Below are 18,646 nucleotides of genomic sequence, written 5' to 3' on the forward strand. Positions count from 1 at the left end.
TAGTATTGTTATTTAGATTTTTCTCATCCTTTAGTACACTAATTTTGCAAGCAAGTAACTTCAGAAACCCTAATGTAAATTTCCAGTTAATAAAGATCTTGATTTAACTGGCATTATTGAGGTGTTCTTCGAGAAGGCTTTTGGAACGGAACTAGCAGGTGCAGAGGGTACTATAAAGACCCGGGTTTCAGTCCACGTTCACGTAAACCTCTCTACAAGGGGAACTACAGGCGCGCTGCCGGAGGGCGCCGCCAGGGGGCACTGACGCACAGCTGCTTTGGCCACGACAGGCGCCCCGGGGCGCTCTCTTCCCCTCTCTCTCTCTCTCATCTCAACTTCCGCCGGAAGCGGCCCTGTCAGTTGTTGTCTTCAGGTGTTTGGGCTAGTTGCACTGTATATTCAGTGGGTTCGCGGCAGCCGGCCGAGTGAGGCTGGGTTCGAGGAGCTGGAGCGGGAAACTGGAGCTTAGATTCTGGCAGTGAGATGGACATTCTGAAATCAGAGATCCTTCGGAAGCGGCAGCTGGTGGAGGATAGGAACCTGCTGGTGGTGAGGACCCTGTGGTCGTGGGGGTCGGGATGGGAGAGTGAGTGTGTGTGTGTCAGGGTTTTGGGGTGAGGTTGACGATACTCAGAGGATTCGGGGCGGGGAAAGGGCTTAGCGAGTGTCCTGCCACTATCCCTGGGAGGCCCCCTTTAGATCCAACCCTTGGCGTCTCTGAGGCTGGAGAATAGAGTCTGGGGGCAGGGAACTTGAGTCCCATTCGTTACTGACTTCCTAAAGCTGGGTCAAAAGGAAAACACCTGGGTCTGGGAGCGGGAACCTGAGGCCAATTAACGCCCACGTCCAAAAGCCAAACCAAGAGGAAAATCCTCATCTTCCCATCACCGAGTAACAGAAGCTCCAGGCTGCTGCTCTCCCCGCATCCTTCCTTTCCCACCGCCTCTCGGATGGGAACGGAACGTACCCTGTATTGGCCGCGGGCCAAACACGGGCCATCCCTTCATCAGCATAGGGCGCCAATTCACCTGTCTTTAGCCACAGGCTCAAACCCTTCATCCGGATAAAGGGTAGCTGGTAGGGACCTCAGAAGGAGTACCTAAAACCCAGAAAACTTTGTAACCGGGGCCTCGAGCCGCTTGCTCGGGCCCACTCGCACCCTATGGAGTGCTATCCCGCGTTAATAAGTCCCTGCTTTTGCTGCTTCATTCTTGTGTTTTGTTACTTTCTTTGTGCGTTTTGTCCAGTTCTTTGTTCAAAACGCCAAGGACCAGGACAAAGTACACTCACAGCCTTCCTTCCGGTAACTACTCGGGAGCCTTTAGGGATGCAAGTGTGGGAACTGCAGGAAAACCCGAGGCTTTGGCTATTTCCCCCCGACTGACCCTGTGCTCCTCCAGTTTACCTAATTGCCCCCTATCCCCGCTCCCATCCTTCGGCATTCTTCAGACGTGCCTCAGTTCTCCTGAGAGTTCCCTTCTGTCGCCTTACGTAGGGTTTGTGCCCAATTGAAACATTGAACGCTGAAATCCCAGCACTTTGGGAAGCCGAGGTGGGCAGACCACCTGAGGTCAGGAGTTCGAGACCAGCCTGGCAAACATGGTGAAACCCCGTCTCTACTAAAAATGCAAAAATTAGTTGGGCGTGGTGGTGCGCGCCTGTAATCCCAGCTACTCAGGAGACTGAGACAGAAGAATCACTTGAACCTGGGAGGCGGAGGTTGCAGTGAGCCGACATCGCATCACAGCACTCCTCCCTGGGCGACAGAGTGAGACACCGTCTACAAAAAAAAAAAAAAAAAAAAAAAAAAATTCCTTCTAGCCAGGTGTGGTGGTGTGCGCGTCTAGTCCCAGCTGCTTGGGAGACCAAGTCGGGAGGATCGCTTGAGCCCAGGGGTTCAGGCTGCAGTAAGCTATCATCGTGCCACTGCACTCCAGCCTGGGTGAGAGAGCCAGTCCCTGTCTCTAAAAAAAAAGTGATAGAAGTTCCTTTTTAATAGTAAATCCCAATTTTTTAGTTCTATTCCTTCTTCTTCCCTCTTCTTCAACACATGAAAAGTCTGTAGGCCTGCTCTTCACTGATGGGAATGCTAAGACTCTTGGAAAGGTACTGAAAAGGGAGAGAAAGAATTACATGATTTAGGAACTTCCTGAAGATGATCTCCCTTACTTTATGGTGTAGCAGTGGCAGTTTAAAGCCACTGCCTTGATTCTTGCTAAGACTTTAGCAAATTTACCATTGCTTTTCACCTACAGTGCAGATGTCATCAGAGCGAGCAGGCAGATAATGCCTTAGTATAGAAAACAGTTTTGACTTCATGAGTCCTCTCTGAGGGTCTTCAGGACCCATAAAAATCTGTGCATCACAGAACATCTGACTTAGATATTTGGATGTTGTGTACGATTGATGTATATGATGTAGTGTAAGTAAGTTAGAGTTCTTAGCTTGGTGGATGGCAAATTTCATCATCATTGAAACTTTAAAAACAGAAAGGTGGAGGTAATAGAATACTGTTTGGTAGGTATGGGGAAAAGCTTGTTCATATTTGTAAATTAATATTTTTATGTATACTGCAGGAACCTTTTTGCTGAGTGGTTGGGAGTATTTTAAATGTAGGTATTGGAATGCACAGCTGATAGGAAGGGCCAGGGTGTTGAAATCTAAGTGCTTTAAAGGGAAAAGTGAATCACAAAATATTCAGCCCACCCTCAGGGTTCACAACATGAATATTTGCATAATCATGTTCTTCGTCATTGAAGTGGACCAATCTGCAAAAATAATCATTTTTTTAAAAAATCTTTTTTTTTTTTTGAGACGGAGCCTCGCTCTGTCGCCCAGGCTGGAGTGCAGTGGCCGGATCTCAGCTCACTGCAAGCTCCGCCTCCCGGGTTTACGCCATTCTCCTGCCTCAGCCTCCCGAGTAGCTGGGATTACAGGCGCCCGCCACCTCGCGCGGCTAGTTTTTTTTTTGTGTTTTTTTAGTAGAGACGGGGTTTCACCGTGTTCGCCAGGATGGTCTCGATCTCCTGACCTCGTGATCCGCCCATCTCGGCCTCCCAAAGTGCTGGGATTACAGGCTTGAGCCACCGCGCCCGGCCTAAATCTTTATATTCTTTAGGGTCATTTATAATTTATATAAGCTTTTCCTGGGTGTCTTTCATTTTTTAATTTGGTAGTTGATTGAATTATCACATAATTCCAGCCAGAAGATAAGATTGAGTTTTCCAATCACAGAGCAGTTCAGACCAACAAAGGGCATACATGAAATGGGAATTAAAATACTGACACTCGACCAGGAGCGGTGGCTCACGCCTGTAATCCCAGCACTTTGGAAGGCTGAGGTGGGTGGATCACGAGATCGAGACCATCCTGGTTAACACAGTGAAACCCCGTCTCTGCCAAAAATACAAAAAAAAAAAAAAAAAAAAAAGGCTGAGGCAGGAGAATGGCGTGAACCTGGGAGGCGGAGCTTGCAGTGAGCCGATATTGTGCCACTGCACTGCAGCCTGGACGACAGAGCGAGACTCTGTCTCAAAAACAAAACAAAACGAAACAAAAACTGACATTCGTAGTTTCTGTTAACGGTAATGTTAGGCATCATGCAACAAATGTTTTCCAATTTAACTTGTACAACAAGTTACTGTTATTCACATTTACAGATGAGGAAACTAGAAGCTAAGAGAAGTTACATGACTCTAAGATTACGCAGCTAGCAAGAGATAGGGCCTGGATTTGAACGCTGGTCTGTTCCTACTTCAAAGCCTGCTCTGTTAACCTGTACAGATAGAATGGATATTTATTCACCTTACAAACACAGAACTAGTTTTGATAGGGCTAATGTAAGAAAGCAGTGGAAAATTATTAGATTAACATGTGATTTATATTTTTCAAAGTGCTGTATGCTATCTGATTTGAGCTTCACAACTGTTAGTGCACAAGGCAATGCTGTTTTCATGGATGATGAAATTGAGACTTAGAGGGTTACATGATGTTCTCATACTCCTTTGGCCTGCCACGATAGATCTCAAGTCTTAGACCAACTTGAGGGTGAGTACTCTTGCATGATGTAAGATGTAACACACACAACTAGGCATCTTTTCTATTGTGTCCGTGGGAAGACAGTTTTTAAATCTGCAGCTCTATCATTTCATGCAGAATAGTTGCTTTATATCTTTTATCTTTCCGCATCATAGTGTCTGTCAGTAACTTTCAGACTTTTTCACTGCCGCCTTCATAGTAATACATTTTTATATATTGATCTGATGTGGAAAAAGTTTTATGAAATAATTCTTACCACAATTGCAAATGATTTTATCATGTTTTATTCAGTCCTCCTTTTTTGTTATCAGTTATTTAATTAGGTTCTTCTTAAGAAATGTAGAACACCAATTTGTGGGGATAAATTCCATGAGTCAGGGCAAACACAGATCACAGGTGGCCCTGGAGCTGAGGAATAGCTTTGATTTTTGGTAAAATTTGTGAGTCCACAGCTTTCTGATCAATCTCATATTTCTCTTTTTCTGTACTGAAGATCTCAGCTTCCTTGTGTCTGGGCTTCTGCAGCTGCTGCTGCTTGAATAAGCATCAGTGGGATGTTTTGGAATTTTTACATTGCTGATAACAATTTTGGTTGAGGTGGCAATGACAAATTTCTGGTGTTTTCTTGGTAGAGGAACTCGATTGAGGACCAGAGGTCCAGTCACTAGTAACAAGCCACTAGCCAGCTGCTTCAGGAAAATCACCCTCTTGCCTCTGTGGAATCCAGTGAGGATGATCAGAATGGTCCTGGTGGTAATGCTGGCTCGCAGTTTTCTCACGTGTCAGCTGAGGGTTTTTTTTTTTTTTTTTGCCGTGGCTCAACAGCTTTTGAGACACATTTTCAGTAGGAAAATATCTAGGCATTTTATGAAGTTTAACCACCTGGGTACTACCGTTCTTGTCACCACCAACTAGTTTTGTAACAGTTGCAAGAACCTTCTCCTTTTTCTTTTCAACCTTAGACTTAGCGGCTGAGTACTTCTTCTTACACCCGGCCTTTCCGGAATACACAGCAGATGGGGAATACCTGCCAATTCCTCTGACAAGGACAGGATTGCGCTGCAATGGGGCTTCCCCTTCTTGGGCTTCTTAGCTTTGAGGTGACTCTTTTTCACCTTACCACCAGCCTCAGCCTTCTTGGCTTCGGGTTTCTTCTCTTTAGAATCTGACTTCTCAACTTTTTCACCCACCATCTTGCAAGATGGGAAAGAACAAGTCCCTTTGTTTTAATTTTTTAGAAAACACTGGTCGGGGATCAGTAGATTGTCGTCATTACCGCATCTGTAGCTGGAAAACAGTTGTCTATGTGGTATTGTTCTTCCAGAAAGAAGAGCCACCTCATCTTTGGTCATTTCAAGTGGTGTCCCAGCTTTTTGTGGTTAATCCTTGATAGTTGAAACAATCAGTACTTAGCTTGTGAGTGCCTCTTTGTCAAACTGCAGAGAAGTGACTAAGATATCCTCTTACCACCTGTCCTAAAATGCCCTGCCTGGTATAACCACCCTGAGGTAAATGTAGTATCTGCATTGCTAGAACACCAGTGTTTTGGAGCCTAGAATTGGTGAGTCTTCATTTAATGCAAAAACCTCATGTGGAAAACCAGGCTGCTCTAGAAACTCAGTGGGGACTAATTAGTAGTTTTACTAGTTGTAGTTATTAGGATGAGCTATGTGTAGAATTTTAGCTTTTTTTTCCTTCCAGTATTTACTGCATCTTTCCTATATGAAAGATACTACAGTGTGCTGCAATAATAATGCTACAGTAATCAAAACGGCATAGTGCTGGCATAAAGACCAACCATTACATCACTAGAATATAACAGAGCACCCAGAATGGAGCCACCCTTACTCAATTGTTTGAGTTTTGACAAAGACACCAAAACCAAATGGAAGGAAAGATATTTTCAGTAAATGGTGCTGAACAACTGGATATCCATACGGAAAGAGTAAGCAATAACCCCTAACCCACATTATACATAATATTCTGAAATGAAGGACCAACAGAAGGAATGGCAGGAACCAATATGGGAGACATTGGAAAGTAAAATTAGTAAGGAGAACTGTATACTAGTTGTAATACATTGGAAAATCTAAGTGAAGTAAATGGCTAAAAAGTACAAAAAAAAATACAAGAAATAGAAAATCTAAGCAAACCAGTAAGTGAGGAAGACATAAGAAGAATCTGTAAGCTAAGAGAAGAAAGTTACTGAAGAAGGAAGGAATGAGCAGTTAAATTGAAGACTGAATGAGATCAGTCAGAGAAGTCCCTTTGGATTTGTACCTTAGACATTATTTATGATCCCAGGGAGGTTTTTTCAGTGAAACAGAATGGATGTCCGTATGCTGAGGGGCTGCAAAGAGAAATGGAGGTAAGGAAGTGGAAGCGGATTAAACAGTTTAATGTGGTTCTGCTGTAAATGATACCCAGGGCAGAGTCTTGAGCATACTTAAATGATAATTGTCAAAAGCCAGTAGAGAGGGGAAGGATGAATATGTGAAGGAGAAAACAGCATTGATGGTGAGAAGTCTCAGATCCCTGAGGAACTGAGGTCTGAAGTAATTAGAAAGGGATTTGCCCTAGACAGAGGAGGGTTTTCTGTTCCTCTGTGAAATGAAAGGACCAAAGCAGATCCAGGTCAGGACTGGAGTTGGGAGGAATTTGGAGGATTTCCTGACTGGTCGCTTCCGTAAAGTGAGATGGTTTAGTCATCTGCTGAAAATGAGGGGAGAATGAAAGGATGGGAAGTTCATGAGAATGGAGACAGTGGAATGGTCAGTGTAGACAACAGGAAAGAAAATGAAATGGATGAATACTCCAGGACCAATAGGCAATGTTGAGGCCCAAGTGGTTTTTGCCAGCGTTGTTTTGAGCATGCTGTAGGCGTGGAGAATGCCAAGTGGACTTAAACTTACTGGTCTCAGGTCTCATTCTCAATTATTGATAGCCCCAGAGAGCTTTTATTTACATAGGACACATTTATTGATAATTACTATATTAGAAATTAAAGCCGGGAAATTAAAAAATGTATATTCCATGTAGAAATGCAATAATAAACCCATAGTATGCTAACAAATATTTTTATGACAAGACGATATTTGCAAAAACAAACACTTTAGTGAGAAAAGTGACATTGTTTTAGAAATCTCTGGCATATTAGACAGTTGGATTCTATTTCTCCCTCCAGTCTGTTGCTGTATGTTGTTTTTGTTTAAGTACATGAAGAAAATTCATCCACAGATAAGTAGTTGGAAAAAGGAGTATTTTAATAGCCTTTTCAGGTTTGTGGATATTCTTCTTGATACTACACCAAAACTACACAAGTGGTTTCTTAAAGATTAGTTACAATGTGGATTCTGAAATCATTTCATTGAATTTTTCATCCATTAAAGCCTGTTGATCTATTTTGCTCTTTGGTTGGATCTTTTTACCTACATGTGATTCTGTAACATCTTGATTTTGTAATGTCATGGTTCAGTGAGTTATGCGGATCTTCTTAATGTTGACATTTTCATTAGATAATATTTAAAAATCACATTTATTAATATCACCACTGATTTCGTGGGAAAAGGCTTCAAGTATTGGGAAGCTATTAAGCTCATGGTGCTAGGTACAAGTTTTCTCCTTTTCCAGTTCTCAGTTGACAGCTGGAATTTTATCATTGGTGGTAAATACCATCATTGTTTTCTTTTAACTTTAAGCTTGTTTTGTTCAATTCTGAGAAAATGTCTACCAAACACCCAAATCTGACTAATCAAACGATTGCGCAAGTGCTTTTCTTTGAGAAAACCATTCTACTTTAGTAAGTAACAGAAGTGCTTTATACATTTTATTTTTTCATGCTGATTATTAAAAGGCTGTGTACTCAAAGGTTGAGATTTAGGAAAATTAGACTTCGTCAAGAACGTTCTTAAGAGAAACTAGACTTTATTTTCTTGCAAGTGCATGTTGGTGAAGAATACAGTGACTACTGGTACAGTTTGAAAGCATTGCCTTTATTTATGCTGATGCCAGTAGTCCCCCTTCCCAAATCCTCCCCCCATGTTGCTTTTGGACGGTCAGTGCAAATCTAAGCGCAATGAAAAAGGGGCACATAATGTCTTAGTATATCATGAAAATAAATTTGACCTTGCAAAACCTCTGAAAGAGACTCTGTGGACCACATTTTGAGATGTTCTAGGCTTGAGATTTTGTTAGGTGTGTTGTCATCAAAGATAACATAGTCAAAAAGATTGGACCATGGCCTCTGGCCTGGAGATTTTTTCCTTTCTTTCTACATATCAGCCTTTTCTGAAAGGATACCAATGTGTGTTTGCCAACTTATTCGAAATATGACAATTATATACTACCTAGTCAAAAACAATTTTAGATGCCGAAATAATATTTTGGGAGTGAAGAACTGTAGCTTGGAAGACTAGATCAGAACAAAGGGTTTAAGGATCAGAGTTCTAGCTGCTACTCATCATTCTTGCTGAGTTCTGGGAATGTCACCTAACCTAATTCTCAGCTTTCTCACCTCTAAAAAGGGGTTAGTACTATTTGCCCCCACCGTACTCAGGGTAGTTTTGATGTTCAGATGATACCATCGGTTCCTTACCCCAGATAATATCTTCATCTTTATTTCTGTAAAGCTGTGCTTGTTGTGTGGTAGATAAGTCTGGAAATGTTTATTGAGTTAACGAATGAACTTTTAGAAAAACTTTATCCTGAAAGTTTTAAACATAACACAAAAATAGATAAATTTTTATGATGAGCCTCTGCATATCCTTTCCCTGAAACATGCAGCTCTAGAAAATGACGTGTTCTTTTAAAACCAAAATATGATCACACCCAACAAAATTAAAATTAGTTTGTTAATTTTATCAAATACTCTCCTCACATTCATATATTTTCCAGTTGAATTAAAATACATACATACATTTGCTTTTACAGTTGGTTTTTCAAGTCAGGTCAACATGAAGTTTGATCCTTGAATTTGCTTATTATGAATCTTAGTTTCTTTTAATGAAGAACATTGTCATTTTCTCAACTTCGCCAATTTTTTCCATGCCATTGACTTGCTGGAGAAACTGGGGCTAGTTTTGTAAAACGTCTTTGACTTGTCTGATTGCTTCCTGGCATATTGACACTTAGTTAATTCCTCTGTTCCCTACATTTAACAAGAATACTTCCTAGACGATGGCTGGGTAATTCCTATAGTATAACATAGGTGGTACATAATCTCTTACTGATGTCAAGCTTGATCGTTGGGTTCAAATGGTGGCAGGCTGATCTTTCCATTGTCACCAGCAGCTTTTTTCATAAGGTTTTAGCATCCATTGATGATCACTGCCTGAGTGAATGAGCTTTGGAACTATGAGGTGCTAAATACTTGTATGGAGGTAGTACAGAGGTACTATTATATCATTACTGTTAATACAGTAGGGGGCAGTATCTTTATTTGAACAAAGCCATCAGTGGAATAATATCCAAGAGGCAGAGCTGAGATAGCAACAAGCCTCCAAATTACGGACTGTAGATGTAACAATAAGGATAATTTTATGTATAATGTGGAAAGGACTGACATCATTTGAGCCACAGACAAGACTTAGAGCTTGTCTCTTTACATCAAATCATATCAAAACAAATACCTTGTGAGAGGATCATTTGAGCCCAGGGAGTCGAAGTTGTGGCCTTGATTGTGCCACTGCGCTCCAGCCCGCGTGACAGAGAGATACCCTGTCTCCAAAACAAGCAAAAAACCAGAAAAAGGCACAAAACCCCCAAATATCCTTAAATCATTTTTTTAAATAAAAAGGTTCACCAAGACCACCCTATATCTAGATTATTTTAGGAACTGACTGATATAATAAGGTTCCAGGAAACAAGAAAGAACTTATACTCCTGGAATTCCCTTGTTATGTGGGATTTCAAATGTAGGCTATATATGTCATAATTTTGTTTCTATTAGGAAAAAGTAATTGAGATATACCATTTTATGTGGTTCATAATGAATCCATTTGAAGAAATTATTGAACTCAAACATTAAGAAATCAAAACATTTGGAAAATATTCTTGGTCTCCTCTTTGCGGATGAACCTACCTACTGATTGATACTGCAAGAAAAATACTTGAACTTATCACACATCGGTGCCCTTAGTCATAGTGGAGGGTTGGTGATGTGTTTGGGGAATCAATGTATTCATCTCTGGAGCCAAAAAATACTCATTTTATCAAATTCTTGAAAAACTGAAGAGTGTTTTCAAAAGGTTTCTAAAGGTACTTGTTGACTGTGGGACATGAACTTTTGCCCAAGGATTTATTATTGACATAATTTTTTTTCTTGAATAGGAAAATAAAAAATATTTCAAGCGTAGTGAGCTCGCCAAAAAAGAAGAGGAAGCATATTTTGAAAGATGTGGGTACAAGGTATGAATGTCTGCTTTTATGTTAAATTGTATATTTCTGAGTTTAAATTTATACAGCTGTTGTTAAATGACAATCATTGATCTCTGTTCAATTTATCAATGTTATACGTTAGCCTATAAATGAGAAGCCATCTGGAGAGGTATGAGTTTTTGTTTTTGCATTTTAAAAAAAATCTTGAATTCAGGAAAATACATGCATGACTTTTGGCTTGGAATGGTTTGGCTTTTTGTGGATGGCATGAAGTGGCTTGAGATCAAAGCTTGAATTTTTTTTTTTTTTTTTTAAATTAAGTCCTGAATCTGAGACTGTCTTATTTTCAACTCCACCACCACTCCTCTCCCCTACCTCTCCCAATAAAACAGTCTATTTGGAAAGAGTTCAAAACATTTATTCATCTAGCCACAGTAATGTTAGTGGTGGTAATTTCCCTGCCTTCTCCGGAATATTTTAAGCCATCGATTTTATGTTTGCGTTGTTAATACTTACTTTCGGGTCTTAAGAACCTCTGCCTAAAGTATAAAGCCATATATATTTATATGCCTTTGCTGTAATAAGGTATCATATTTCAAACACTGTTTAGTCTATTGGATAGAAAATGTCATCTTGAAATATTTCTTAGAAACAAATGAGTTGTCTGAAAGGCTTTGCTTGTATATTTTAGAAGAAATTAGTTGATAATGTATTGTGGTTTTATTGGGAGGGGTTAAAGGGTATAAGGTGGAGAAATTATGTTTAAGTTATTTTAAAAGAAGACTATATCTAGCTTAATTTTGAACTCAAAGCTCAGAGGTTCTATTGAAATACTTTTGCCAAATCATAAACTTGTAATTAACCTTTTGCTTGTGAAATATCAGTATAAGATAATACTTTTGTGCATGTAATGGGGAAAGTTCTGGAAATGGATTTATCCTGCATAGCATTTTTAGAAGGAAGCATGAGGAATGCACATGGTATGTATATGCATTTGGTTTGATTTTGTAGTGCTGTGAGAAGACAAGTATTAAAGAAAAATGTGGTTTTCAAAAGATACCAAGAAGTGACTTAAAAAATATTTTAAAATGTAATTCTATTTCTGACATGTTTTTAAAATATGGGAAAGTTTATACTTGTATTTTGATTTTTTTCCGTAAAGATATTTATTTGCTTAGTTAGGAAATGAAAATAAGTTAATAACCATTGAGTAGATAGATATTCAGAAAGAAACTCTCATTTGTGCCTGGCCCAGTGTTGTCTTACACACACTTGGTCTGGAATAAGAATCACTTACATAGGTTTACTCTGCTGGCTTGTGGCATTCCCAGATTCCTAAATTTGAACCTTTTCAGCTATTTTATAAGGTAGGAAAGTAACTTAATATAGTGGCAGTTTTTGCTTTTGTTTAGTGTGCTTTTTTGTTTATTTGTTTATATAGAGGAAAGCCCTGAAGCAAAATAATTACTGTAAAGATAATTGTTTATAACTTTGAGTCCAGCTGACTAAATGACTTAGATCTTTTCCCCAGAGCTATTAACTGCCATTGTATAATTAAATGTGTTTTTCATCCTGAGATTTTTAGAGAAATACGTTTTCATGCTTGAAAAGTAAAGCACAGGTGTTTCTTTCTAAAGATTTTTAAAGATTTCCGTCTTGGTAGTAATGATATAGTATTCATTACTTTTATTCTTTTGTAGAAATGAGTTAGCATTTTTTAAGGCTTGATGCTGATTTGACCTGTGAAAATAGAAAGGCTTAGTTTGTTACATTAATTTTACCTCAATATCAATTAGTTATGGTAAACATAAGCTTGAACTGTAAGCTATAGAATCATGAATTATGTAATTTTCACCATATAGCCTTTCTTAATATGAGTTTCTTCCTTAATGTTGATCTTCTTTTATGTTCTTTTGATCTTACTCCCACTTTCAGCATTTTGGATTTATCTTATGGTCAGATGGGAAACCACGTTTCAGTATCTTTTTACAGGCTCCACAAAGGGGCTTGTAAATTGCTGAATTCAGTTTTCCTAAACTGAGACTTGAGCAACAGATATGAGAAAATATGTGAAGAGATTGTTTTTCCTACAGGTTCATAGGAACAAAAATGCCCACTCTTTCCCTGGGTGGCATTAATAGAGAGGTGCTTTTTTCCTTATATTTCTGCAAGGTTGGTAGCTCAGTTTGTGGACCAACTCTGTGTAGCATGAGGAATTTTTCTGTATGTCCAACAGTGATTTTCATACATTTGGAATAATACGTTTTGAAAAGCAGGGTCGGAAAAGCTAGAGCTTGAAGCTTCACAGGTTGCTGTTGGAAAGGAATTCTTTTCTTTTGTCTTTATTTTGAAGCTGAGCAAGAATCAAATAACACTGCAAGACAATTTAAAGAAGAAGAGCAAGTTGATTGTTTTTCAGGAAAAAGTACAGTCTTTAGAATCTGGGGAGAAAGAGAGTGCAAATTTCAGCCCTGTTAAATTTGGATTTTGGAAATCATGACAGTCGTGTCACTCTTTTTTTTTTTTTTTTTTTGAGATGGAGTCCTGCTCATTGCCCAGGCTGGAGTGCAGTGGCGCGATCTCGGCTCACTGCAAGCTCGGCCTCCTGGGTGCACGCCATTCTCCCGCCTCAGCCTCCCGAGTAGCTGGGACTACAGGCGCCCGCCACTACGCCCGGCTAGTTTTTTTGTATTTTTAGCAGAGATGGGGTTTCACCGTGTTAGGCAGGATGGTCTCCATCTCCTGACCTCGTGATCCACCCGCCTCGGCCTCCCAAAGTGCTGGGATTACAGGCGTGAGTCGTGTCACTCTTTTATAGCAAGGATGCTGATTCCTCTGTGCATGCTCTGGACTTGTGATGCCCCTGACGTGAATACGTTTGACTCGTTTACAAGCGTGCACATTGATTATGAGCTCTTTGCTCAGAGGAATATTAGAAAATCTTCAGTGTTGAAAACATATTTAATTTCCATGAATAGCTAAGGTAATAGAATGATAAATATCAACTATATTTTTAAAGCTGAATTTCATTTCTTTTGGCTATTAATATAGATACAGCCAAAAGAGGAGGACCAGAAACCATTAACTTCATCGAATCCAGTGTTAGAACTTGAACTGGCAGAGGAAAAATTACCTATGACGCTTTCTAGGCAAGAGGTAAGTTTATTTGTGATTGTTTGATGAGAATAAGATCTCCACGGTGTTTACATTTATCTCCAGCTTTTCCGATAAGTTAAATGTCATTCTTTCCTGTGTAAAATGACTTACCTAAAAATGCTGTGCAGTCAGTTTTCTTCATGAAGTTCTAAATTACTCACTGCTTCTTTTCTTATTATTTTTTTTAGAACTTATCCTTCTAAACTTTAAAAAATAAATATGAATATATTCAAAAATAAGTGTAATTAAATGTACTTATGCTAAATATTTGTACTTAAATTATTTTAATTATTATGGTATTTTGTAACATACTTCCCTTTCCCTTATTTAATAATACATCTTTCCAGATTAAAATATGGAGATCGACATAATTTTGAATGAGTGTATAATTTCCCATTGCTTGTTTGCTCCATAATGTTTGTTTGTTTATTTATTTTTGAGGCAGACTCTCACTGTGTCACCCAGGCTGGAGTGCAGTGGTGCAATCTTGGTTCACTGCAATCTCTGCCTCCCGGGTTCAAGCGATTCTCCTGCCTCAGCCTCCTGAGTAACTGGGATTACAGGCATGCGCCACCACACCAACCTAATTTTTTGTGTGTGTTTTTAGTAGAGATGGGGTTTCATCATGTTGGCCAGGCTGGTCTCAAGCTCCTGACCTCAAGTGATCCACCTGCCTCGGTCTCCCAAAGTGTTGGGATTACAGGTGTGAGCCCCCGCGCCTGGCCACACCATAATATTTAAAAAATCATTTATTGATGATCATTTAGAATGCTTATTATAAATAATACTAAGATGAACATGCTTATGTAGACATCATTGCATACATTATAATGTGTGATTATTTCCTTTGGAAACATTTCTAGAAGCATGATTTTTAGGTCAAAGACTATGTGTGTATATATATATATATTTTAAGACTATGTATATTTTTAAGATTTGATACATATTACCAGATAGCTCTGTAGGTTTCAGCCATGTTGTGCCACTTACTCCTAGCTGTGGTGTTTATAGTGTTTGTCTATACCTTGATCAGCATCAACTATTATTTTACTTTAAAAAATGCAATTTAAAGATATTCATGTGATATAAACAAATCAAATGAATACAGAAGGCTATAAAACAAAAATTTCTTCCCTTTTCCTATCTTCCATTTTCCCCCACTCCCCCTCTGCCCCCATCAGTCCTTCTCCTACGCAGTTCTTCACTTGTACAAGCATCAGTGTGTATGTGTATACCTTTTTTTCCTTTCACACAAATGAGATTACATGCATTTGTACCTTAGTCTTTTCACTTAAAAATACATTTTGAAGGCCATTTTATGTTGGGGTGTGTGTGTGTATGAACATTTTTCACAGTAAACGTGGTTTTGGCAGGTTACCTGGTCTGTTTCTGGATTTCCTTATGTCTGAATGAGGGTAACAATTGGGTCTACCTCAGGAGACTTTCATGATAAAATAAGATAATACATGAAGAGAACAGTACTTAAACGTGAGTTACTCAACAAATTTAGGTGTTGTTTTTAGTAGTAGTTCTGCAATTTGTTACAATTAGCTCTTTACTGATAAATTACTTCCAGTTGTTTGCCTTTACATACAGTGCTGAGGTGAACTTCCTTATACATATGTCTTGATATTTGTATAAGTTTATCAATAGGATAATTTCCTAGGAAAAGAATTTCTGGTCAGAGAGTGTGTCTATGTAATTTTCGATGGTGTGTGGAATTATCCTACAAAGAAGCTGTGCCAATTTACTTTCCAACTGTAAGTATATCAGACTTCCTAGCATTTCTGTCAACTGTTTATTTTGAAATGTTTCAGCCTTTGCCAATCTGAAAACAGTATTATTACTTTAAATGTTTGCCAAACTGATGGGTGAAATAGGTACCTTGTGTTAACGTGAAACTTTCTGTTAGTGATGATTAGAATTGAGCATGTTGTCACGTTTTCAGTGTTCGTTAATGTCCCTGTTTGTGGAATTGCTGTTTTTATATTGTGAAATTTGTCTTTATTGCTTTGGAGATCAACATGTTTATATATTAAGGGTGTTAACCTGTGTTCCTAAGTGTGTATGTATCACATGTACATAGTATATATATGTATTTATCAGTGTATCATTTGTTTTTTGCCATGTGGAAGTTTTACATTTCTATGCTGTGACATCAGCCTTTTTCATTATGGTTTTTTGTTTTTGTTTTTGTTTTGGGCATCATGCTTACAAAGGTTTCCTCTATTCCTAAGAGTTAAAAAAAGATATGTTAGTGTTTTTTTCCACTACCTTTATGAACTCATTCTTTATATATAAAAAATATAATTTTCTTTATATTTTAATTTTGTATCTCAAGTGAGCATGTATTAACTTCTTAGAAAAATACTTGAAATTTCATGTCACTTACATTTTTTAGAATTCTGTTACTTTTTGATTTTTTGAGACAAAGTTTCGCTGTGTCTCCCAGGCTGGAGTGCACTGGCATGATCTAGGCTCATTGCAACCTCCACCTCCTGGGTTCAAGAGATTCTCAAGCCTAAGCCCCCCGAGTAGCTGGGACTACCGGTATGCGCCACCAGGCATGGCTAATTTTTGTATTTTTAGTAGAGACAAGGTTTTGCCATGTTGGCCGGACTGGTCTTGAACTCCTGACTCAGGTGATCTGCTCACCTCGACCTCCCAAAGTGCTGGGATTACTGGCGAGGGCCACCGCACCTGGTGTAGAATTTACTTTATCTTTAAACATTGAAAAGCTTGAGTTAAAAGACGAAGTAGTTTTAAGAAGTTGTTCTTTTTGTGAGATCCATCATTATTAAACCATTGTTACTGATTAATAGTGGTACATCAGTTAAGTACTAGACATGATTGGGGGAAGAAGTTCCTGCCTTTGCTCAGGGAGCATGTATTGAAATAGCAAAAGAGGACTCAGAGGCTTAGGTTCTTTCAGTGATGTCCCTTTAGTCTCTGTGCCATTTTGGGGGGGAGGTGGTGGTGGTGCTGGTATATTTCAGCTGCTTTATTTAAAAAATTAGAATAATAGAATTCTTGCACCAAAAGAAACTTTGAAGTCAGGTAGTTTATTACCTTGCCTTTAGACAGAACCACTGTTATATAATTCCAGATAGATGAGAGTTAACTATTTAAACTGATAACCAGAAAAATATTATGCACTCCTCACAACGTGGCCTAAGTTATAGCACCCAATCTTAAGCAGTGTTTTGTTCACATTCCCTTTCTTTTTTCTGTTTAGGTTCTTTTTTCTGTTTAGGTTCTTTTTGTCTTTGACTGACTTAGGGTCATCTTTCATCTGTTCTACCTCTGTAGTTGTGGATAGGGCTGAATGTAAGTCATAGAAATATAGTGTCTAGATCAAAGTATTCTGTACTTCTCACAGGTTGACATGTTTGCAGTATTATTTTTTAGTTCTACATTACCACATGCTTATGACAGACATTGCACAAAAGGAAACTTTCAGGGGAATGATGACTGACTCTAGAAACCATCATGTGAAGATGAGGTGAAGGAATTTAGAATGCTGAGGCTGGAGAGAAGAATAACTAGAGATATCTTTAGAAATCCAATGAAAGTAGCTCTGATTTTGGAAAATCGGAATATTCTCTGTAGTTTCATAAAGTGGAACTGGGATAAATGGGTAGAAGTTTGAGGGAAAGTAGGTATCAGTTTTGAGAAGCAAAACATATCTGTCCAAACAGTGGGATGGGATGTTTCATGAAGAAATGTGATTCCTGTCGTTTGTCAGACAGGGACCTGACAAGGGTGTTTGTGAGGTCATTTCTGCATTAATTGGAGATAGTGCTAGATGACCTGTTAAATTTGTTTTAATATCAAACTTCTGTTAATCCAGTGAGAGCCCTCCCAGTGGATTTTGGGTGTGATGCTGTTTATGCTCCCAGGTAAAGCTCTTGGTGTTTCTTATTACTGCTTTTTAAAAAAAATTTGGACTAATATTTATTAAATTTTCTATTTCTTTCTTCCTTTTTAAAATGACATATAGCATGTATATAAAGTATATGAAACGTATTAGGGCAATATACGTTACACATGTATGAATAATTATGAATAATTACAAAATAAATATTCATATAACCATCACCCAAGTTTGGAAATAGGTTTTCAGCATCTTAAAAGCTCTGCATATGCAGATTGTAACTCCCTCTTTTCTGAGGGAGAAGTTTTGGTTTGATGGTGGTATTACAATGTGGACTCTCTATTATGGTAGTTATCACCTGCCTTCAGATTTGATTTTCCTTCCTCTATAAATGCTTCCATTCCCTCCTATCTTAGTGTTTTTCCTGTGTGTCCTGCTGCACAGATTGGTCCTATTGAAGCACTGAGCTAAACGACTTAAACTTTATGGTTACTTAAGGTGTGACGATAATACAGTGTATCTGTTCATGGAAAATTAAAGAAGAAACAGCTTACTTTTTGCATCTACATTTCAAAACAAGTGTTTGATCACCAAGAATATGCTGGCATAGGGATTACTATTGTCTTTCCATTGTTTTTAAAAGAAGACTAAGAACAGTTATAATGATGTAAATTGAGGGCTACAAACATGCCCCTTTTCTTACAAAAAAGAATTTTGTTTTACTCTCTCAGTGGAAGAGGTGGTTTATATTAGGGGCAGGTGGTTTATATGAGGGGCTTTCTTTAGACTTGAATTGTAGAGTCAGAGGTCAGACCGCTTTTTAGGAGCTATTTGGTAATAAAATTAATAACAGTGACTTTTGAGTCAAAATAGATTTTTAACTAAAGTACTTGATTTTCTGTTTGATTTGGAAACATCTTTGTTTAGCTTAATTGAAATGATTTAAAATATTTGAAGGAATTTATACTTTACACAGAAGCATGTATTTGGATGATTAGCTTTGTTGAACACCAGGCTTGGCTTTTAAGGTGTAATATACAAATTGTTTTTGAGATGTTTAGTTTTTTCCTCTCTCAAAAGTTAAATAGCTGGATACAGTAGCACACGCCTGTAATCCCAGCACTTTGGGAGCCCGAGGCAGGTGGATCACAAGGGCAGGAGATTGAGACCATCCTGGCCAACATGTTGAAACCCTGTTTCTAC

The 18,646-nt window shown here is 38.6% G+C and overlaps 1 protein-coding gene across 2 annotated transcripts in view; it reads left to right on the top strand.

Moving 5' to 3' along the window:
• The first annotated feature begins 202 nt into the window (after positions 1–202).
• Positions 203–18,646, top strand: part of PRPF18 (pre-mRNA processing factor 18) — a 45,956-nt gene continuing 27,512 nt past the window's right edge. For both annotated transcript variants that reach the window (XM_010365957.2, XM_030940426.1), the window contains exons 1-3: positions 203–549; positions 10,366–10,443; positions 13,465–13,569. In XM_010365957.2, coding sequence (XP_010364259.1) covers positions 484–549; positions 10,366–10,443; positions 13,465–13,569 — 249 coding nt within the window. In that variant the 5' untranslated portion in view covers positions 203–483. The remainder of the gene's footprint in view (positions 550–10,365; positions 10,444–13,464; positions 13,570–18,646) is intronic.

Source organism: Rhinopithecus roxellana, chromosome 11 (assembly GCF_007565055.1).
Source record: "Rhinopithecus roxellana isolate Shanxi Qingling chromosome 11, ASM756505v1, whole genome shotgun sequence".
Classification (NCBI taxonomy): domain Eukaryota; kingdom Metazoa; phylum Chordata; class Mammalia; order Primates; family Cercopithecidae; genus Rhinopithecus; species Rhinopithecus roxellana.